General features: G+C 27.3%; 1 protein-coding gene across 1 annotated transcript in view; it reads right to left on the bottom strand.

Moving 5' to 3' along the window:
- LOC107441037 (nephrin) overlaps window positions 1–24,918 on the bottom strand; it is a 353,729-nt gene that overhangs the window by 15,297 nt on the left and 313,514 nt on the right. The window contains exons 17-20 of the mRNA XM_043050259.3: window positions 15,863–16,150; window positions 6,996–7,163; window positions 1,533–1,687; window positions 450–504 (exon numbers count right to left, since the gene is read on the bottom strand). Of these exons, the coding sequence (XP_042906193.1) occupies window positions 450–504; window positions 1,533–1,687; window positions 6,996–7,163; window positions 15,863–16,150 (666 nt within the window). The remainder of the gene's footprint in view (window positions 1–449; window positions 505–1,532; window positions 1,688–6,995; window positions 7,164–15,862; window positions 16,151–24,918) is intronic.

Raw genomic sequence — 24,918 nt, 5'->3', positions numbered from 1 at the left:
ACATAATTTTGCTTTCAATTTTTCTCGAAGACTTTTTCATTTATTTATAATTTCTTGTGAAAGAAAAACTTAAAAGAATTATTAAAACAAGGGAAATGTTTTTCAATTTCAGTTAATTATCAAGTTAATTATCTAGTTAATTCAGCTACTACCAGTTAATGATCTATATTTATTCTCCTATACCTCTTTGCCTTTGAATTTATCAAAAATTAGAAAAGTGAGAAAAAAATGCTTAAATTTAATCTATAAAAATTAAGTAATTTTAAATATTTTAATGTCTATTTTTGAGGATCAATTTTTGTGATGAGTTGTTTTCTACATCCACTCTAAACTGTAAAACAATATTTATCACGTGATAATATTAGTGAATTGAATGATTTCTTGTTTTAAATTTCCAATAAGCATACAAAATATGATTATTTAGGATAGTTAAACTTATATTATCTTACTTGGAGGAACTTTCGGTCCAATTTTCGAACTTTTTCCAGGCTCTGAATCTTGCTTCTGTGAAAGAAAGCAAAAATCACTTGAAAATTGCTCACTACAATATAAAGTATATACAACTGAAACGTGCCTTTTAATTTTTTAAAAATAAATCAAATCAAAGTTAACATTTGTTGCTTACAGAAACTCTGGTATACCGGTATAAAAATTTTGCATAAAAAGCAAAATTAAAAACAATTTTATATATAAGAAGTTTTAAAAAAATCGGAACTAATTTACATACGAATTTCGAATGATTTTTAGAAAAAAATAGCAATGTAAAATGCTCCCTCAGTTTAAAATTAAAGAAACTTAAATAAAGTTATATAAGAAAGAAAATAAGTGATAATAATAATTTAATGTTATAAAGAAATTTAAATAAAGTTAATGAATCATACAATAGTGATGTAAGCAATGATTTGTACTACAAGGATGTAAATAAAGCAATGAAATGAGAACACTATAATAAACTTTGCTAAACATTGAATTATTCTTGAAATTCCTTAAACTAAATTGTAAATAAGTGTGTTGAGGCTATTTTAACAAATGGAAAAATTAGAGTAACTAATATTTTTCTCCGTGTTGTAATTTTATGTGCTACATAAGAATTTATTTAAAATTTTAATCACTAGTTTCTTTCATTATTAAGAAAACTACATGGGAATTTTTCTTAGCATGGCTTTCAAAATATTTGAACAAATATATGTACCACTATACTCCTATGGGGTAACAGGGCAACTCACTTCGTAAATATTTACATGCGCTTCAAGTCCTGCGTCTAATATAAAAGGATTTTGAAAAAAACATATAATTTCAAATATAAATTACTTTAACATAAATTACTACTTTAATAACATCAATTCGAATACAAAAGTAATGTCAAAAATTTGAGGACTGCGCAAAGGAGTAATTAAATATAAGTATCTGTGAATCAAAAAAAAAGGACTTTAAAAATCAAAACACAAAAAATATCATAGATTTAGATTCACAAAATTTTTTATATTTAAAGTGCCGCAACGATTAATATACAAGAAATTACAATTTCTTACCATAATTTCTTTCATTAATATTTCTTCATGGAATGTGTCGTCACATTCATTTAGAGGACTTCTCAAAGCTTCACCATTAATTGTGTCATGATATTTATCTCTACTATACATACTAGAATCTGGAGGTGGACCTTTACCTTCAGAAACTTGATACCCTAAAGCAGGAAGGGAATAACATTGTAAACAAAACTCATATTCTTTGAAAAATAATTTATTTTAAAAAATAATTATTAATATTTTAAAAATAATTATTGTTATCGCTTCAACTCAATTAGCAATTTGATCAAAAATAAAAAATGACAATATTCAATGGTTTGTTACTTGCTTTTTCATATTTATTATTAATTATTTAAATTTATTATTAAACTTATATTTATAATTTAAATTTATACTGATATGCTTTTACAATAAAATTGATTTTAGTTTAGGTTATGAAAATGATTTTAAGAGACTCGAAACTTTTTGAGAGTGAACATATTGTTTTTTGTAATTTGCTAGCATTTTACTTAACACTAAAGTATAAAATGTTTTTTTTGCTAATTAAGGTATATTTATTTTTTGTTATATTTTTTTCTGTTTTAAAGAAAATTATAGGAATGTGCTATATACATATTTTTATATGTGCTATATACATACACATCCAAATTAATGTGAAATTTCATTCCTAAAGCATTGAACGTAAATGAACTCTAACTAAAATTTGCGTTCAATTGAAAAATATACTAAGTTAAAGTAAAAAAAAAGTAATTTTGTAATAATTTAAAGAAAATCAAAAAATTTTGAAGCGAACACAGTGGAAAAATTGTTTTTTTGCACTTATAATTATACTTGAAAGTATCTTATTCCTGTGTAGGGAATTCAAATCTAAAATTAGTTATGCCCCATAAGCTACAGATTTTTTTAAATGTCTTTTTTTTGCTGAAATGTACAAGTTCAAAAACGCAATATGTAACGGAGAATCGCATAAATTGTTTGACAAAGTTCTAAGGGAGTAAGGACAGATTTTCAGGAAACAAATTGCATTGCAACCCATGCCCGTAAATGTCATTGTACTCGGCTAGGGGCTCCTTCCTTTTATGACTTTTTCAGAAGCGCAATAAAGAACTTATTATAATAGGGAAGCACCTACGTATGACGAAATTTATGGGCATAAATACCTAAGTAATTTAAATCCTAATGATGAGCCCTAACTTTTCTAGATGTTTGTTGAAATATTGATACGACTCCCTGTTATATATACCGTTTTTTAACTAGTACCGTTAGACAAAAAATTGACTAAAAATTTAATTTTCTAAAAAAAGAAGAAGTTCTTTGATGAGGGAAACCGATTGCAGATTTTGAAATCCCTGATGCGAAAATATCTGAGGTCTGTTAAAAAAAATCTCATGCAAGAAAAAAAGAAAGAAAAAATTCTCTGTGTAATCTTACCTGCTTACAATTAATTTGACCTCTAATTAAAAACTACTCTCTAAATATTTCCCAATTAATTTCAGAATATTATACAATATATAGGAAGAATATAGTTTGATTTCATAGAATAAGATAGTACATAGTACGATTCCTTAATAATTTTTTTTAAAAACTTAATTTTAAAATCTTGAATAAACTTGAGTTATTTTAAACTGTAAGAATTTGTTATTTTAAACCGTTTTTTGTTTTAACGGTACCTCTTACGGTATGTTATACGGTAAGAGTTTTTTAAAAGAAATTAACTTCGGTACCAAGAAAAAAATCATCAAAATTTCACTTAAGATGGATATGCAGCCGAAAAGACAACTTCGTAATAAAACCTATCCAATAAATTTTAAACATTCTTTTTATTACAACTACTGTCTCCTTTGGAAGTGCAGAAGCACCATTCCCACTTCTAAATCATAATAGATAGCAAAGAAAAGCCATAAAAATAAGGAAACGTATGCTTAGTTTCCCGCAAATAAATTCTCATATCTACTTCTCAAATTCAGTCCACAAGACACGAACACCTCCAACCAGCTAAATGAGCATGTCATTTTAGTTTCATCTCTGTTGCCATAGAAACCAAGTTTTTTTAATGTTATTTTTGCCTGGATGCGCTGCACATTTTTGTCTCATTTTACCAGCAGTTTTTCCTTTATAGGCTTTTCTACCAGCAATAAAACGTTGCAGTAAAAAGGAATTCCGAATGAACATTTCCAGTTTACTACTTAACATGTTTTTTGAGTTGTCGTATGACTACCAGGTAAAAAAAAAATACATACTTAGATGAGTGATATAAACTTTGCTCCAGCGAATTTTGAGTTTCTACTTTAGTGAATTTAGAGTAAATATTAGATCGGATAGGACATTTCCATGCTGTGCAGAAAACCGGCATGTTTTTAGTATTATAACATTGAAATAAATGTAGCAACAAGTCTATTGTAGAGAGAGGTTTTAAAAAGCACAACGAATCTTGCTGTAGGTAGTTTTTTAAATAAGAGGAATACTAATTGGTTCTATCAATTTAATTGCAATTGTTAGTTAAATATAATTTATTTGTTAGATATATATTATGTTATTATATGAATTTAAATTTTCAATTCACTACTTAGCATATTTTCCGAGGAGTTAGATGACTGCAATGTTATAAAAAAAATTCTCAAACAGATAATCTAAACTGTGGTTCACTGCACCAGAATATGTTAAAATATACTATGTTTCTGCCTTTATGGAAATACCAAAAAGATCTATAATTTTTACTGACGTGTGGTAAAATTTGGTTACTTTATCATATTAATACTGTAAAGTAATTAATATCATATAGTATAATTTACCAAGTTTTTAGATTTATAACAATACATAAATGTACAGTAATTTTTACCGATGGTCTTTGGTAATGATTTTGGAAAAATTTGCAGTAAATTATGGTTTTATAATATGTAATAACATATAGTAACATATGCATGGCATAAAAAACATTTATTTGATTAAATTTATATTTCAGTTTTGTATTTTGTACTAAATAAGTGTTAATAAGAGCTATCATTATAAAAATCAGAATTTCCTGTAAACTCTTACCACTTAAATGAAAAATTATAAAATGAATGGTTTAAATACCGTATATTTTGGTTTTGTGGAACAAAATTATGTTTTTTTTCCTTCAGAAATGTCATTACCATACGGTACTGAAATTTTACCAGAAATGTTTTCTCCATGTAGGTTTCACTCAATTAATGCAGTCATAGAAACAGAAAAAATAAGTATAATTTTGATATTTTCTTCCTTTTTTTCATAAAAACCGTAACAGAAAAAAACGTGTACTAAAAAAATTTAAAAGGTAATGATTAAAAAATAGTTTATTTCATGAATTCTACTTAAAAGTTATCACAGTTATTTGTTTATCACAAACTGCACTAAGTTTAATGTTTTAGTTACTTCGTCACAATTTTAATGATGTGTAACTTTTATTAAACGATGAACTTATAAAAATTTTTGTTAACAGTTTCCTAACATTAAAAAAATTCAGAAAGTAATAAAATATAGCAGGCCTTCAAGAGTTTTTTTGACAGTTCAAACGCAAATAATTAAGTAATAAAAACTGTTGTTATAATTTTAAATTTGAAAAAAAAAACTACGTTATTTTAGAGAACCTACTTAAACTTAAATATTTTCTCCTAACGAAAGCAAAATACAAAATGTTCCTATCAGACAGAAAAAATAAAGTCACAAATTAAGTTAAACTATTGCATAAAAAATTAAAAAAATGAAAGAAACTATCTCAGTATTACTAGAACAAAAAATGATTAAAAAATAATTCAAAAGAGCAACAAAGAAATAAAATAATCGTTTTGTGATAAGATTTATAGAACGTTTCATACATTATTGAAAGAATGTACAGTAGAAACTATCTACCCGATTAACAGCTTTTATCAAGATTTTAAGTGGTACTTGGCAACATTGATGTTTCTAGTTAAAGGGATGTACTATAATCGACATTCTCTCATATATATAATGTGAGGTTATAGAAAAGAAATTACACTAGAATCGAGTGCCTGGTTAAATCCTTTCCATTTTCCCAGAATTCCATCTTTGAAGCAATTCAAATCCCGTCTCTTATGAATGATTCACGATCATGCTAATATAAGTGATGTATCATTCGAGACTGAAGCAGGTCGAAGAAAAAGGGGTGTAGTAAATAACAGTACCACTTACAAGACTTTATTCTATTTATATGCAACATCGTATGTATGCATGGAAGTTCGAAAAAGAATATATTTCTTACCTGATAAGAAAATTGTTTAAAATGCTTTTATCTCGAGATTTTATTCTTTTTTTTGTTTGTTTTGTTGTTAAAGAAAATTGTTGAATTAAGTTGCGAAGTAAAAGAAATTTCTTTCAACTACTAAATGCTTTTAAAGAATTTTTCTTTAATCGTAACATTTTTTAATTAGAAAGAAACGAAGCACTCTGTAAAATTCTTTTAAAAAGACTTTTTCTTCCCTCAGTAAATGAAAATAGTGCATTTTTTCTTGAATAAACATATTTATTATAAAGATATTATTTTTTTGCATTAAAACAAAAAGTTTTATGTTTTGTTAAAGATTTAAGATAAAATTGCTAAGTTCTTTAGAAATATGGTTCATTTGTTTATGAGAAATATAAAAAAGAAGTTATAAAATTGATTTCAATTATCTTTCTACTTCCAAAATAAGAAAAAAATAGTATTTTAATTTCAGAATATGTTATTATATATTTGTGTTAGGAATTTTATATATATTTTTTAATTATTTTCAAGACACAATGCAGAATTACAAGGGAACAGTATCAAACTATTTAATTTTCAATAAAAATATTTTTTCTTGAAGCTATTTTAAAGTATTTGTTAAATGCAAATAAATTAAGAATAAGTTGCACTCATTTGAATGTTTCTTCTCGATCTTGTAAAAACTATTATTTGAGAAACTTAACATTTTTTTAAACTTAAGCATGAAGAAGGCTTTGCTTCAAATTTATATTTTGCTATTGATAAATTTAAAAAATTAATTTAAATAAATAATTTATGCCAAATTTCTGAAAAAAATTTAATTTCCCAGAACATTTCTACAGCTTAAACACGTTGGAATACAACTAAATTAACTATATTCAAAGAAAAGTAGTTATTTTAATTTACAAAGAAACTTAAGAAGAACTCAATTCGTTTTAATTACATTCTTAATTATTATGCAGCAACATCTGTTCTGTTTTCACATTTTCATTATTATTCGAATACATTATTTGAATAGTTTAGTTCGAAAAATAGCTTGAATCTTATATTACCATTTCATCGTAATATTATTATACTATTATATTTTAATGAAAACTATCTATTGGAATTAGTTAAGTTATTAGGTATTGGCATAAATAAAATGGTTTTCAAATGTAAACATTAAAGTAAATATACAAACATTTATTGCGGAAGAATATGGCAAAATCTATTTCAAGCATCATTTTAAAATAATTTAAAATTACCTTGAGTTTGCCTTTTCTTTTTTCGTTGCATGTAGCACGCAACTATGGCGCCATTAATTAAAATTAAAAGCGTACCGGAAACACAAATTATTACAAGCAAAAACACAGGTACATCATCAGTATTTTTTGCTAATGCATCCACGGCGGTGCTTGGAAGACGTCGGGGTACTGAAAAAAAATACTTGTGGTTAAATGGCATTTAAGTATGACACTAATTTTTAATATTCATGTAAAAACTGTAAAACGTTTTAGCATTTATTGCTAAGATTTTATAAGAAACCAAGTGTCATTACATAACAAACAACATGTCTCGTTTCCCAATTTTTTTAGAGATCTTGCAAATAAAACACGTCCTCCGTGCTTTAAGAAAGTAAATTTGTCAGTGTTCCGATAAATAAAAGTATATTTAAATATTTCCGCGGAATGCTGACCCTAAACTGATCTATTTTTGATTATAATATAATATATCAAAGCAAAATATCTTATTTTCGTACAGCGAGAAAAAGTATGGTTGAAATCAGAATGTGATAAAATTTATTGTGTTTTTGGTTCTATAGGAACACCGAAAAGCTCGATAATTTTGACCGAGAAGCTAAGTAATGATTTTGGTAAAATTAACAATAAAATATGGTTTCATAATATGTGATAAAATTTGGTATTTTTATCATGCTGCTTTTGAAAAAGGCTTAAAAATTGTTTATTCCGTTAAATTTATTTTTAGTTCTATATTTTTTACTAAATGTGCGATAGTAAAAACTATAATATTGAATACCAAAATTTCCGGTAAACCGATACCATATGAACGAAACAAAATTACAAAATAAATGTTTTAATTATCGTATATGTAGGTGTAATTAACCAAAAATATCTGTTTTTTTTTTGGAAATATTATTACTATACAGTATGGCAATATTACTACAATTTTTCTATGAACAGTTTTATGCGCACACAAATTAAAAAATTCAATAACTATGAGATTTTTTAAAGATATATAACAGATTTTTTTAAATATGGCACATTATAGCAAATTAAAATTCAAAATTCGTTTTAAATTCTACCAAATCTTATTAGAGATTACTGAAAATTATTCCTTTTATTGAAGATGATTATTATTCGTGCATTGTATAAAACGCGCAATATCTTTTATAGTCTCCTAGACATTTGCATTTTCCCTAAATAGTGTAAAGAAGTAATTCCAGGATAAAGAATAAAAAATAAATCAAGAAAAAAGAATGTTGATGTTTTTTCTTACGGAAATATCATTCAGTTTTTTGTTGACTTATTTTACATTTTTTGCTTTATCTCTCTGCCAGTTAGAATTTCTTTTCCTGAACGTATTATAAAATTAAATGAGCCCAAAACAAGATTATTTAGATAAATATTTTGGGTACTTTTTATACTGAAGTTTATAAAATGAAAGATTTATTACATCAGCTTAACTAATTCTAACTATAACTATTATTATCCAAGAATTTATAAAACAGATGTCTTTGATACTTACTGAAAAATTAAATTACAAGTCATCAATTTCCCTTAGCTTACTCAAATGTCTTATTTTTCAATCAACTTTAAAGACATAAAAAATCTGATTTGATTTAACATAATCCTATGAACGAATTTTGGAATAAAAAGAAGAATTGTCTTTTAGTTAATGAGTGATTTCTGTTAAGTGAGTAATATGTGATTTAAGTGAAAGCAACTAAGATCCTTATTGTAAGAAGAACTCTTATTTGTATGTATATTTTTTTAAGTTAATTTGATTTTAATTTTCTGGGATTGGGAATTTATGGTATTAAATTGGATTGGGTTCAAAATTACAAGGCTAAGGAGTTGAAAATTAGTAGTCGTAAGCACAAAATTGGGTAGGCTGATCAACGACGGTTATAAAATGCATTGTTCTTTCGTGCTTTGTATGCAACAATTTTAAACTTCACATTTCTTAATTATAGTAAGATGTTCCGTAATGACCACTCTAAATAAATGCATTTTGCGATTTTAGTCTAAAAGGAAGTCAAAAAATTTACGAAGTAGGGATGCAAATTAAAATTTGCTCTAGCTAAAACTAAAAACGTTATCGAAAACTAATGAAACACAATTGAGGAAGGCGAGACAAAAACGTGGAAGTATTTTTAACTACTGGAGGAAAAATAGAGTTGAAAAGAAATTATTAAGAGCATCTCCATGCTTCGCCAAACTCGTTTTGATGTTTATCTTTTTATTTTGTTCTTATTTCTTTCTGACTTTATACTTTACACAACACTTAGTGACTTCACTTTCTAAAAGATTCTAAAGGTGTAAATTAAGGGTTTGAATAATATCCTTGATGGTAGACGTAATTTTGATTTTTAAAGAAATATATCTTTAACTTTTTTTTATTTGTTAGAAAGAAAAAGAAGTCTGAATTATTCTTTTGTAAAATTATCAAATTTAATATTATTAATTGAGACTCCAATCTGGAAGTTTCTGTCTATAAAACAACTTATTTACAATTCTCAAAACATCAACCTTCACCGAAAAATTCAATAACAAATCAACCTTTTCCCCTGCATTTTCTTATTTATTTTCTCAACTCCCACACTATGAAGGAAACATTCCTTCTCCTTCCTACACGTTCAAAGTAAAATAAAGTAAAAAGAAGCATTTTAGATCCTTCTAAACACTCATTTCCTATCTGTAAGAATGAAACAATTGATTTTTACAAAAGGAATGGTTCTTCAGTAAATGAGAGACTTCATTCCTATCAGCTATTGACCGAAGAAACTTGAGAGGGCGCCATTAGCCATCTCAAACCTGAATCAGCGCTATTTTTGGGCCCTTAAAGGAACCAACTTTCTTCTTAAGATATACTCTCGAGTTCCATTTTAGATCTTACGTGCTTACCTGTAGCTGTTAGTAAAAATTTTTTTTTCTTTCATCCAGATAGACAGGTCACGGATTTCTTATTGCTTCGTTCATCAGCAAAATTTTTATTTAAGTTTTTTGTAGCTTATTGCTTGTAAAAGTTTGGAAATGTTAGAGTTGTTTGAAAATACAGTTTGTTAGACTAAATAACTTTCTTTTAGAAGTCGTATAGCTTTTCCTAATTATTTCATTTGGAATTAATTTAAGAGGGTACCATAAACAGAATGTTTACTAATAATTTTATTTTCAGCTACAGTTCGGCAACTGTAATATGATATAAGAATAAACTTGTGTAGTATAATTTATTTTTATTAACAACAAATTAAAGATTAATACAATCGAGATGTTAGTTAGAGAGTTCGTCTTCCAATAAGGAGAACCGGGTTCGAATCCCGGCGATGGCTGGATGATTCGAATTCCACACCCGGCTCACAACGACCACAGTTCTAACTTAAATTAACCTCACTGGTAGATGGATCATGGGTTATTGTCCCCTTGCCGATATCTTTTCTATTTAACTTTTTTTTATTATTATGACATTTTAATTACTTTCTTTTATTACTTAACACCTATAAATCAAAATTTTAATGGAGAACTATATATATATATATATATATATATATATATATATATATATATATATATATATATATATATATATATATATATATATATATATATATATATATATATATATATATATATATATATATATATATATATATATATATATATATATATATATATATATATTTATATATTTTTCATTACCCTTTTTTTTCCTTTATATTAATTTACTTTCCAAAATTCATTTATTGTCACTTTCTATATGTCATATATATATTGTTTAAACTATAATTAATATTTCTGTCTATTTGTAAACAAATTAATATTTCTGTATATTTGTAAACAAAATTTTAACCTCCTTTCTTTTGAAACTTTAAATAATTGTTTGAGGTTGGCTGGAAGTAGTTGCCAGACGCGGATTATACGGGTAAGGGTTTTACTAACCTATGTACGTATCCGCGTCTGGAAGGAAAGAAAGAAAGTCCCCTTGCCGACAAACTGACTACGGGAGATTTTCGTAGTTTTCTTCTCCATGTAACAAACATGCGGGTTAGTTTAATCAAAAAGTCATCCACGAAGGCAAATTACTCCCGATACTTGATTCAGGAGTTCCCTTGTCTTCTGGATAGTGTTCAAAATAACGAGGCTACAGAGTTGAACATTGGTAGTCTTAAACCCAAAATTGGGTCGGTTGTTAAACGACGGTTTTAAAATTAAGTAAAAATCTGATAGTATATAATTAGAAATGTATTTACAACATGCACTCAAGAATCCAGTATTTCAATGATATCAGTAGAATTGACATAATTTATGGAAGCAATAATCTATCATTTTACAAAAATACAATTGTAAATAAAACTGCATTTTATATTTTAAATAAAACAGGTTCTGATAGTGTACTGTAACAAAACTTCATATTGTATATAAAGCTGGGAATTTGAACTATAATATGGTAGTACAAAACTGAGTTTGGAAACAGAGTATTGATGTATGCGAATGTACTCTTAGTCTTTCTATATATTTATTATTTAATAGCATTTATTACATTTACATTCCCCCTTTTTCTTTGTTCATAAATTTTTCTGGACAAAAACAATTATACTGCGAAAGCTTAGGAAATTCGTCATGATTTAAAATACAATAAAAAAACTGAGCTTAAGATTATTCTTAATGGCAGATTTTTCAGGTGAATTGTACAAACTTTATAATTTGTTTTTAATTGCGAAAACTTGTACATGAAAAGGAAAAATATTTTCTTATTTAATAAAGTACTGTTGAAATAGGTTCTAAGAATTAAATCTTAATTACTTTCTCAATCTCTAATTAAGATAATGTGCAACATATAACTAATCGGTCTAAAGTTTCAATGGCTACTTTTAAACTATTTCTTGAACAAAGAAGTAATTTGTCCAATTGTTAAATATTAGTTTTTGTTAATTTAACTGTTTTCTCCAATGTTTTTTGTGTTTAAAAGATTTTTTTACGTTTATATATTTTCTGAAAATTAATGAGAGTGGAATGATAAATATTATTCTAAATTAAAATTTCTATAACAAAATTTTAAAAATGCTATTCTTCTAAATTTCCAATCAAAAATGCGAAAGTATGGCTAAATCCATTTTGAGTTTTAACAAATTCATTGCAATCGATTTTTTATTTGAACCATAAAGAAGATAATACATTTAATCTTCACAGTAAAAGTTATAACTAATTCAATAGGGAAATTATTACATGGTATTTATTATGAATTCATCATTTTAAAAAAGAAATACGAAATAAAACCTTAGATAATCTAGTTGATTTTTTAAAAAAAAAATATTATTAATGATGAATTCATAATAAGGTATTTATTATGAATTCATCATTTTAAAAAAGAAATACGAAATAAAACCTTAGATAATCTAGTTGATTTTTTTAAAAAAAATATTATTAATGATGAATTCATAATAAGGTATTTATTATGAATTCATCATTTTAAAAATGAAATACGAAATAAAACCTTAGATAATCTAGTTGATTTTTTAAAAAAAATATTTTTTTTCCATGCATTGTTAAAATTTTGTCCTAAACAAGAACTATATATTATTAAGCAAAACATTAAAAATGTTAAACTTTTAGAACTAAAACTGAAAAAAATATGACACTGAAATATATCCAAAACTCATTTTGAATTCTATCAAGCTAAAGCGGACTTCAACGTCAAAGAAACTAACGCATCTAATCATCCGCACAGCTTACTTCCTGGAAAATAGGAACGCCCTTCTTTCTATGAATGACTAAAGAAATAAAAATAATGCCTTTTTTGATACTTTGGAAGACGCATGTCAGTGTGACATAAACTGCGTTTGGGGCTGCTCCAGGGGGAGGAGGTGGATTTTGCACATACGCCCTCCAAAAGATAAGCCTAATACCATTATCGAGGACCGGCCAGGCGCTTGCTTATGATCGAACTGCTCTCTGGAGATTTTGCAAACACCCGAACACTTTCGCTATAGGGTTGCAATTTTCACTTGAAGAACTACGACCTTTTTTTGAATTAGGTTTTCTTCGCACGTACCGGAGTTGCATTCTATGTGACAACCTTACTGTTCGTGGGAATTTCTTTTTCTTTGAGTGTTTCACCATTGCTGACGTTGACACTCTAGTTGTTGAGTTTATAATACGGTATTAGTAGCCGTTTGATATTTGGTTAATTTCGAGATTTTTTAGGGTCTAATTTAAGGTTATCCATGAACGTTAATTAAATATTGCGATGTCAAGTGGGTTGACAGGTTTGACAAGCTGGATTTTTAATTTATTTTATAACCATCGTTTAACAGCCGACTCAATTTTGGGTTCACGACTGCTAATGTTCAACTCCGTAGCCTTGTAATTTTGATCCCAACCCCGAAGACAAGGTAACAAGCGTTGGGACAAACTAGCCTTCGTGGAGGAATTCGTGTGGAACTGCATTTTTATTACATGCTGAGGAAAACCATGAAAATCTGACTCGGTTAGAGCAAAGACAAAGGGATTCTAACCATGATCCGTCAACCACTGAGGATATTTTACGGCAGCACTGTGGTCGGTGCGAGCCTGGTCTGAAATCCGTATCGACCAGCCATTGCTCGGATTCGAATCCGGTTCACCTCAATGGAAGGTGAACGCTCTATCCCCTGAGCCACCATGGCTTGACCCGCTGGATTTACAAAGACTAGAATCATCTCGCAATAAAAATATACATTAAATTAATGCATGTTTTTATTGTGTGCTGTTTAAATATGTAAAGTCACCAAGCAAATATTTAGATTTTTGAGAAATTGGTGCTTAGTAAAATAACTGAAGATTGGTTATTTTTAAGTCAAAAATATACAATAAATTCATTTATGGAACACTTGCTTAGGTTGTGCAATGTAATTTAAGGCTTAGGTAAAAGAAGAAAAATAAGTTATGTTCCTTTTTTTTTCAATTGGTAGTAAAGTATTGAAGTATCTAACAAATTTAATGATCTATTTTTCTGAGTTGTAGCTCTGCAGTTTCCTCTTGAACAGAAAACTGTAAAAGGAGAATTTAGGAAGATTGGTTAATTTACCATCTATTCTCAAAGAATACCTGGCTTCGACTAACTTATTGTATCGCATTTAAATTTAAAATACGAATTTTAGGTACAAAATTCAGCTTCCCATCTAAGAAAAGCTCTATATTAAATGTCTGATTACGACTTTTAATAAATGACATGAATTTATGCAATAATTAAAAAATCTAGATTCGTTATTTTTATTTTCAACAAAGTGACTTGTGGAAAATGAAACAACAATCAGAACAGAATAAGAATGCATAGCTATAACTGATATCAATATTTATTAAATGAAATCTCAGCAGAATGAAGAAAAAAAAAAGGAGCAAGAATCTTTCAAACAAGTAAGAAAGTTTTAAGTATCTTCAAGTTTAACGATAGTTACTTCCGGACAGTACCTGTATTTTCCCCCTCGAGCAGAAAAGTTAAAGGGAAAATCGAGCCGGAATGTTACCTTTCGTATGAAACTGTCTAAATCGAGAAGAAGTCATCTTTTGTGCCTTCAACTTTCTTTACTAAAAGTTTTGTAAGTTTTTAACTTAAAAAGGATACTTAGGAAACTATATTAAGAAATGAAGCATTTAACACATTTAATTCAAAGCAGAAAAGATCCATCTTTTTTTTAGCCCAATTCTGTGCTTTTTATAGTTATCATAAAGTAGTTAATGGTGTTTGAAAATCTATCAATTCTTGCTAGAAGTTAAGTAGATTTCATGAATTTCCGTAAAATTTTTTACTAGCTGAAATATTATTTTCTGCAAAATGCATATAATTTTATATAATATATGATTTTGTGCAATTTATCTATAACTTTAACAGGAAACAAAAAGTATTTATTCTCGTCAAAATTCAAACAAATTATACTTTCGATGCATTAAATGCAACTGAATCTAAATATTATTAGCATCAAGGTTTTGAACAAAAAAGAAATATTTTCTGACAAAAATTAAATTTATTTAATTTATTTAATAGACTTTCTTTTTTAAAAATTAATTTATATATGTCTTAAAGTGCAAAAAAATAAATAAATAAATAATAGTTTTAAATATTCATTTTGCATATTCGATCACTATAAAACTTCAATAAATGTAATTTTAAATAAATATTTTTTGTATGTTTCCTGTATTTTTAAACCTGCAAGGTCTATTTAGAAAACACCAATTTTAATCAAGAAAAAGATTTGATAAAACTGGGGTAAGAATTCCAGATCAAATTACTATATTACGTACCGACACTTTGGGTGCATCATCTGTCTGTCTTTAACGTAAAATATTATACCGTAATTTTTACTGTAATATTTATTTAATTAAAGTGATGCAGTTTTTTTACTGTAATTATTACTGCAAAAATACAGTATATCAGGTTTTTTTTGTCCCCCAACATGTTCTGGTAAGACAGGGTATTATTGTAAAATGTGCCGAAACCTTGAGTGTTTATAGCTATTTTATTTATCGCAATTTGATCCGAAATTTTTTGCATTTCAGTGGTCAATCTTACCTGTGATTGGTGATTAAACCTAACACAAGCCTTTACGACTTAAATTGCTGTAGTGCACTGAGCGCATGCGCAAGCATTGTTTTCAGATTATCGTTTAAGATAAATTACTGACTCTTGCCCATAGCCCATGAAAAAGACTCATGTGCTATTTTTATCAAAGATTGGTTTCTAATCTTACCCGTGGTATGCTCAAAAATTTCAACTTAAATTGCAGTAGTGCACTGAGCGCATGCGCCAGCATTGTTTTCAGATGCTCACTTAAGATAAATTACTGACTCTTGCCCATAACCCATGAAAAAGACCCATGTGCTATTTTTTAAAATCAAAGATTGGTTTCTAAACTTACCCGTGGTATGCGCAAAAACTTCATTTTCCGTGTAATCGCTTTCTCCATATATATTCCAGGCCATTAATTGAAATGAATATTCGGTACCAGGTTCAAGTCCCATCACCATGAACGTTGTTGCATTAGTTGGTAAAACGTCTACAGTGGTAACTTCTTCTGAGCCTCTTATCGAGTATCGAATTCGAAAAAACTGTGGAGAGCCTCCGTCAAATCCCGGCGACCAGCTCAGTAACACTCGATCGGATGTAACATTTTGAGCTTGAAATTCTTCCGGCGTATCGGGTTTGCCTGTAAGAAATACATATGTTGAGGTTCATGCTTGGAGAGCTTAATGAGAGGATGTTTTTAGGGTTATTGGCTATGATTTTGTAATTGTAATTTCTCGAGAAAGCAGCTATTATTTTAGACTTGTTTTACTATTAGGAAGCAGGCCATTTATTCAGCCATTTTTTGCTATGAAATATCTTTCAATTTTAAGGCAAAACTTAAACTTCTTTTTATCCAAATAAATAAATAATTCAGATAATCTAAGGCAGTGAGATATTATCTAATTAATTCACTTGAAAAACATATAATCAGAAAATAACAGTCAACATGTTTCAAGCGTTCAAAAATAGGCACCTATTTTCAAGATTTGCCTGGCGTGAATGAAGAGAAACAAAAGTGATTTGAAATATAAAACTTAAGGTTATTAACGAAAAGTGAAGAAAAAAAACATTAAAGGAAGAAACAAAACTAGACTGAAAACCGAAATAGCTGATAAATGTAGAAAAAAAAATGATGAAAAACTCAACAAGAAAAACCACAGTGACCGAGAGGAACAAATAAGAGTAAAATACATTTCCACACACTATGGTGGTGAGGAACTAACGTTGTTAACACAGGTATCAGTTTATAGCACATGGAAACCCATTTTACTCTTATTTGCCCCTCTTGGCTACTGTGGTTTTTCTAGTTTTGTTTCTCACCTTTATTTTACGTTGGCTACTTTGCGTTTCATATTTCAAACCACTTTTGTTTCTTTTTATTCACATCTGGCAAGCCTTGAAAATGGGTGCCTATTTTTGAGTGCTTGAAACATGTTAAATTTTGTTTCCTATTTATATATTTTTAAAGGGAAGGAAATTTCAATCAGGTAAACATCAATTACTCAAAAGATGATTATTTGTGCTTAAAGGAAACGAAAATACTTACTGTTATATTTTATGCATAATGGTCAAAATTATAAATTTCGCATATAAAAGGTAAAAAAGTGTTTTTTTTTATTTATTTAGAAAAAAAATCAAATGTCAGAAAAATAAAACTTGAAAAGTATAACCTTAATATTTTATTACTTTAAGTGGTGCAACAAAACTTCTTGTAGCATAATTAGATAAAATTACGGTAAGCCATTAACCACCCGAGAATACATTTCCAAGATATATTGTCCTCAATTTAAAGTTTTTGAGATCATTTAATACTGGGCAAAGAGTTTTGTTTATTTTATTATAAACTTGCTTACGCTACAATTGGTACACTTCTCCCAACAATTAAATTCTCATTAAAAGACAATCATTCTTTAATCATAGCGTCTAATAAGAGTTTATGCTGACCAGGCGGAAACCAAAAACTAACTCAATATTTTAATGAATGCATCCTTCTGGAAAAAGTATAAAAATCCTTCCCCATCTCACTTTTTTTTTTCTTCCCGTCTCCCCTTTCTTACCATAGACGTGACGTATACAATGATTAATGGGATCTTCCTTCTCCATTGCTTTGGAACAATTTTCTACAAAGCAGTTTTCTAAAAGAAAATGATATATTCAAGCAGGAAATCACCAGGTTAAAGAAAGTACTTAATCACTTAATGCATCTGATGATTCGGGCACGTGTTAAGGATTTTTTCCCCTTTACTCTGGTCTCAATGGCTACCCACTACTGCTACCAAAAATGTCATTAAATTGAGTACGTGGCAATCAATTCGTTTTATCGTTTCCACACAGAAGAAGATAATTGCAATAATATACTCTATTCTTCATCATCCGTAGGGTTCGTTATGTCTAAAAGTAAAGTCTAATAACGAGTTCCCGTCATACATATTTTTTGTTCGATTTGGGTTATTTTTATTCTGGTATGCTAATTTATTTTTTTATATGCAAAGGAATTATCCTCGATATTAATTTTGTTATCACAAAAAGGAAGTTATTTGGCTTAATTTTATGTACCGTTTTAAAGGTTCGTATTGCAACTCAAAGTATTTCTCGCGGTTTACTTGACAAAGTGAAAATGAAAATATTTTATTTTCATCTTGCTAAAATTAAACATTTGAAAAGCAAAAAAGCAGAATGCTCCAAGTAATATTTTAGTGATTATAGAAACGTCTCATATTAGGAAAATCACAGAAGAAAATCATTATAATTATCACAGAAGATGATTGCAATAATATAATCATTCATTCATTCATATATATATATATATATATATATATATATATATATATATATATATATATATATATATATATATATATATATATATATATATATATATATATATATATATATATATATATATATATATATATATATATATATATATATATATATATATATATATATATATATATATATATATATATATATATACACACCGAAGAGCTATTAAATTATGACTACCCTCCATCTATAACAGGGGTTTGCAACTGGCGGCCCGGGGGCCGCATCCGGCCCGCGAAGCCTTTTTTGTGGCCCACGAACTAAAATATATTTGTTGTCATTTTTTTTTGCGGACAATTTTCGTAAAAAATCTATATGGGTTTAAAATACTTTTCTCGTTAATAGAAACCTAATTTCCTTGTTTCCGTGAAATTTAACATACCAACGGTGCAAAAAAATTTATTTCTCGGGTTTTGCACCCAAGTAAATATTTATTCAAATACAAAAATAATCGTGCATGTTGCTCTTTTTTTTTTTTTTTTGTATTTTGTGAATATAATTCAGCATGTGTGTATCAGAAATTTTCTCGAAGAAATTCTCCTATTTAACTTATTGAAACCATTCATTTTGGACGAAAATATTCACACACACATTTGTAAATTTTGAATATGAATATCTATTCTCTGGAAAATCTACTTCTTATTTTACTTTGTAATTCCATACTTTTTCTTTGTACAACTTGGTAAAAATCTGACAGTAATATTTAATGTTCCTTCAAACATAAGAGAGTCCTACATTAAATTTTGATAAAGTTGCGGCGCGCCATTTGATTTGTGTTTTTAATTGTGGCCCCCGGCATCATGTAAGTTGGAAACTCCTGATCTATAACAATAATATAAAGGTTTTCATGGTTTCTCGCCCAGGAACAATGTTTTCATGCGGCACATTAGGACCCATAATCCTCATAGAACAGTCCCTGACGTTTGTAAGCTACTTGAACATAGTTGCAGACCAGGTCAACACCATTCGTGGCATCCAGGACCATTCGTGGCAGCAGTTTGTCCTGCGGGGGATGGTGTTTACCAACAGGATAATGCACCATGTCATAAGAGTCGAATCGTCATGAATTGGTTCGAGGAACAATCCAGTGACTTTCAAGTCATGTCTTGGTCCCCAAATTCACCTGACCTTAATTCAATAGAGCATTTGTGGTCCTACTTGGAAAACCAAATTCGTGCTGCCACGCTACCCCATCGCAATGTTCGGGAATTGCAGGACCAGTTGGTGAGCGCTAGGTACCAGATATCTCAGACCACCGATCAGCACCTTGTGGAATCAATGCCACGGCGGGTGCTAGCAGTTTTGAGGGCTAAAGGTGGTCCTACATGTTATTGGCAGGGTGGTCATAATGTAATGGCTCTTCGGTGTATATATATATATATATATATAATTTGCCTAAATTAAAAAGATAACTAAAAAAACATGGTGCTATTTCTCATATATTATTTTGAAATGCATTCAATTTAATAATGGTTAGTGCGCAAATATTATTTAAATATTCGTCGTTATTATTTTTGCTTCATTTTTTCCCCTTATTTTTTGAAACAATTAAAATAGGAATCTTGTTCGAATAAATAAAAATCTTTTTAGCATTGCTGCTTCAAAATGCTGTTAATCACTTAAATGTTTTAATTTTGGAGTTGCGTAAAAAAGTAGTAATAATGCCTTATATCGCTCGAAAAAAGTTTAACTGAAATAAAAACTCTGAAAAATGATTGTTTAATGAACTTTAACAAAAAAGACATAAGTTATCTTTTCAATTACCCAAAATTAAAAGTGTCAAGTAAATAACCTTTTTTTACATATCTTTCTTATTTACAAATTATATTTCCCGCTTTCAAAGTCTTCAGATTTCTCATAAACGTTTTTAAGAAAAATAACTTAAGTAATTACTGGCGAAATAAAATGATTTATGTAATTACTTTACAAAATTACTCATAAAAATTTTAGGAAAAAACTGAATGATATATAATTATAATTAAATTCAATATTCGAGTAAGATATGGAAGAAATTAGACAGAGTATTTAAATAAAAAAGAAAGAACCAACTGAAGTTGAAAAAGAAATCATGCGATGTATTTTAAGAAACGAGTAAAATTGTGATATTTTTATTACTTTATTTGTTATTGAAAAATCAATACTGAAAAAATTCCCTTTAAATCATTAGTAAAAATTAACTTTACAAAATTACTTTACTTTACAAAACTTTACAAATTTACTTTACAGATTTACTTTACAAAATTACTAAGAAATCTTTTAGGAAAAGATTGAAGAGCATGCAATTATGATTCAATTTAATGTTGAAAGAATAGGTGAATTCAATTAGAGAGAATATTTAAAGAAAAATGAAAATCAAAGTTAGAGTTGAAAAAAATATTGTGATATTTTTATTACATTATTTGCTATGAAAATAACCTTACTGACCCTTAATTAATGAAAATAACCTTACTAACCCTTACCTACTGAAAATACAGTAGCAGTTAGGAAAATAACGATACTGAAATAAAAAAAATGCCTTTGCAATCATTGGCAAAAATATTCATTTATAATGTGCTCTAGTCATTATTTAATTTATTGTTGCTTGTGCAACCAATGATACATTGTTTAAAATATTTTATTATCTATCTAATAGCATACTCATATTTCATATTCATTTTAGAAAGAGATATAATGAGTGAGAGAAGGGAAAAATTATAGGAGAAATAAAATGACTTATGAAATTTTTTAAAAAAATTACTGATTTTTTTTAAGAAAAAAAATCCTAATCATATATAATTATAATTAAATTCAATATTAGAAAAATAGGAGGGAGTATTTTGATAAAAATATCAAAGCTGCTGAAGGTGAAAAAACCATACTATGTGTTTTGAGAAATAAGAGAAATAATGACATATTTTTGATTTTTTATTACATTATTTGTTATGAAAATAGCTGAAACCAAGAAAAGAAAAGAAATTCTTGTAAATCATTTGTAAAGATAATGTTCAAACAACAATAAAAAAATTGAGTAATTATTTATCATATTTTTGCTTGTGTAATGTTATAGTACGTCAATGATATTATTTTTTATAATATTTTGACATTTAAATATACTTATAACTCTATACAAAACGTTTTGGAATGAAGCTACGTTATATTTGATGTATTTGATAATTTCAAATTCATAACGGGAATTGCATATTTAAATGCGCAACAATTTATTATGCTCCATATCAATTTCTAATTTAACATTTTCAGAGTTCATTATTCATAATAAGAAATATTATCCGTATGTAAAACGTAAATTGCTGTGCTATTTAAAAAGCATGAATTGGTGAAATTAATAATGATCAAATATTTACTAAATGTTGTTGGTAAAGAATTATATGTTTTTATGTTTCATATTTTTATATTTAGTTTATATTTGTCGAAATGCACTAACTATTTTTTTTAAATTTAATATTTTTTTATTATCGATAGATTAAGAAAAATCATCTAACAAGCATTGATAATCATAGATAATTTGCCTGAATTGAAAGAAAAAAACACAATGCACAAATCATCAATTGCCGAGCATTGTTGGCACTTTCGTCACCAATTTACTTGCCATAGCAGTAAAAATAACTAAATTCTTCAATTCGAATCCTTTAAATGTCAGGAAAAATAAGATAACTAAAAAACATATTGCTATTTCTCATATATTTCTTTGATAAGTACTCAATTTAATAATATCATTAAAAATGGTTAGTGTGTACCTTACATAGATTTGAAGTAATAGAACAAAATGTTATGATTAAGTCTTAAATGAGTTAAAAATCTTTCAGAAAATATCATGGGGTTCAAAAAAATGTTCTAAAATGTGAGCATATATAGCGTTTCTTACAATAAAATATTTGTGAGACATTTCAAACATATCAGAAATTTCATAAATATTTCAAAAGGGTTTGCAGGATAAAGTGAATTTTTCATGTATTAGGGACTAAATAAAATTTATCCTGGGGATTATTGAAAACATTTTGAATCATACCATTTTTATTTATCTGAAACATAATAACAGCGTTTTGAGCTATATGTCCATGTTTATTTTAATACTAAAATATTGAAAACTAAGCACATGTTTCATAAACTATAGTTTAATTTGGTATGTTCTAAAAAATATTCATTTTTCTAAATCTTATTCCTTTTTTAAATATCTTAGAAATATTTTAGAAAATATTTTTTATCCAAATGATTTATATATTAATTCAGAGATTTATAAATTTTTACCATTTTTCCGTATTTTTTATTGGAAACAAAAAAAAAAACAAGTTGTGTTTAAAACCCGTATTTAGATATGTGAGCATTTTGCATTGGTCTACTCTACACTGAGAAAAAAATACATTGTCAAAACTGCTATCATACAGAAAATTTCTCCCATGTTTCTGACTCTATGGGAACACCAGAAAGTTTGCTAAATTTTTATCAAATTGATGGGTAAAAATTAACAATAAATTGTGGATTTACTATGTGTGATAAAATTTTGCAAATATGATAACATTTCGTAATATTATCATGGTACCTTAGAACATGGTAAAGAAACAATTCAAAAGTTAACAGTTAAGGGGGGTTTAAGTTTCGTATTACCTACTAAATATGTAGTGATAAGAAATGAAATTTTGAAAATTAAAATTTTCGATTAACCGCTGAAAAATTCCTAAATTAATTGTTTAAATATCTTATATTCTGGTTTTATTTACCGGAATTACGTTTTTTTTTCTCCAGAAATGTCAATATTATACAGTATGGTATTTTTAGAAGATATTTTTTCCTCGATGAAAAGGTAAGTTTTAAAGCAACTGTTAAAAATTATATAAAAATGAATAAAACTAAGTTAATTGAACTACTTGTATGAGATATAGAATTCCGAGCACCTGTAACGAAACATTGAAAATCTATTGAATACGAAGTTGAGTTAATTTCAGGCAACTTTTAAAGAAATTGTAATGTATAAAACTAATATATAAATTAACTTGTAAAGCTAGGGTAATTGTACTTTGAAATATTAGAGCAACGGAATCAGGTATATAAAAAAGTATATTGAAGTATTAAAGTTAAATAAAATATCAGTTAGTTATAATATCAAGTGATTGATATGATAACATCCTGAAATAGTAGATACAATAATGACACCAGAGAGTTACCAAGATCTTTTCTGTGTTCCAAAGTAAATTTTCCATAGTTTTAATTTAGTATTTTTGATGTAAACAGTGACAAGGAATTTAAAAAGTTTACAGCAAATATTTTCGTACTGAGGGGAAAAAATTAATATTTTTAAGTTGCTGCCTGACATTTATTAACTGAATTTAAAATGCAGGATGAACTGAATTAAAGGCAACTGAATTCAAAATGAAGAAGTCAACATAAGAGTCATTTTTTATTATTTTTGCAGTAAAAATTCTTATAATGTATGTAGCAAAATACTTTAACCATTTAACTTTAAAAAAAATGAACTGCTTTTAAAAAAAGGTCACTTACAGTATATTTCTAAAAGTAGTTACGTGCATGATAAGATGAATTTTTAATATAACAATTTTAAAAACAAATAAAAGTATTGATATAGACAGTAACACAACTATTGATTTTAATTTTCAGTTCAAGCTATAAATTAGCTTTAATTAATAAGGATTTAAATTTTTTATTACAAAAGGAGTATTATATGAAATATAAATTATATATCTTGCAATACTCAGTCCTTTGTAAATAATAGCAATTAGATGTTAAGATTGACATATAACTCTTACTCGCATTAAAAATAACACCTTTATTTCTTGCCCCTTGTATTGACTACAGTTACATGGATTAAGTTAAATTTTTTGAGGAAAAAAAATGAAAAGGTTAAAAAGTTTATGCACACAGTTAGGATTTATCTTACTTGTAGTACACTTTGTGATAGAATTAATTAAACATTTTAAATCCGGGGATGGGGTAGGGGAGAGGGTGTGTAATGGAACACAGGCAATTAATTAGGGTTAGTCTTCATCTTTTTTAAATGAACTTTAGAACAGTGATGATCATAGGGAATTAAATTTATACTAGGATTAGTTTTTTTTAACGTAAAGCACTAGTATATGCATTATGAGACATTTAAAAACTAATTTGTGTGTTAAGGCTTCAACAAAATTTTTTTATTTTATCTATTTTATTTTAACTACTAAGAACTTAAATAAAATATCGTCATTGATGTTATTACTCTGCGTTTTGCGCGCAAAAATGAACGAATTATTCATACTTATTTATTAGTTGTAAAAACGAAGGTGATTTCTTCAGTGCATTTACTTTTCAAATTTTAATGAAACGTTGTTTTTACAGTTTCACACCCTTTAATTTATAGACAATATTGCTTTAACATTTAAAGGCATATGTAACTGAATAATGTAAACGATAAATTAAAGTGTTTAGTATGAAGAATAAGTATACTTTTTTAAAATGTATTTCTATGTATCACAACAACCATTGGGACTAGCAAAATTAGTCTAATAGTTATATAATATTATCGAAACGATGTTTATAATTACAATTACGTTAATAATTACGTTTATAATAATTATAATAATTTATGTTTAT

The sequence above is a fragment of the Parasteatoda tepidariorum genome, chromosome 8 (genome assembly GCF_982258835.1).
Source record: "Parasteatoda tepidariorum strain Cologne lab strain chromosome 8, Ptep-v5.0, whole genome shotgun sequence".
NCBI classification, from domain to species: Eukaryota; Metazoa; Arthropoda; class Arachnida; order Araneae; family Theridiidae; genus Parasteatoda; species Parasteatoda tepidariorum.
This window is presented reverse-complemented; position numbering and strand designations above follow the sequence as displayed.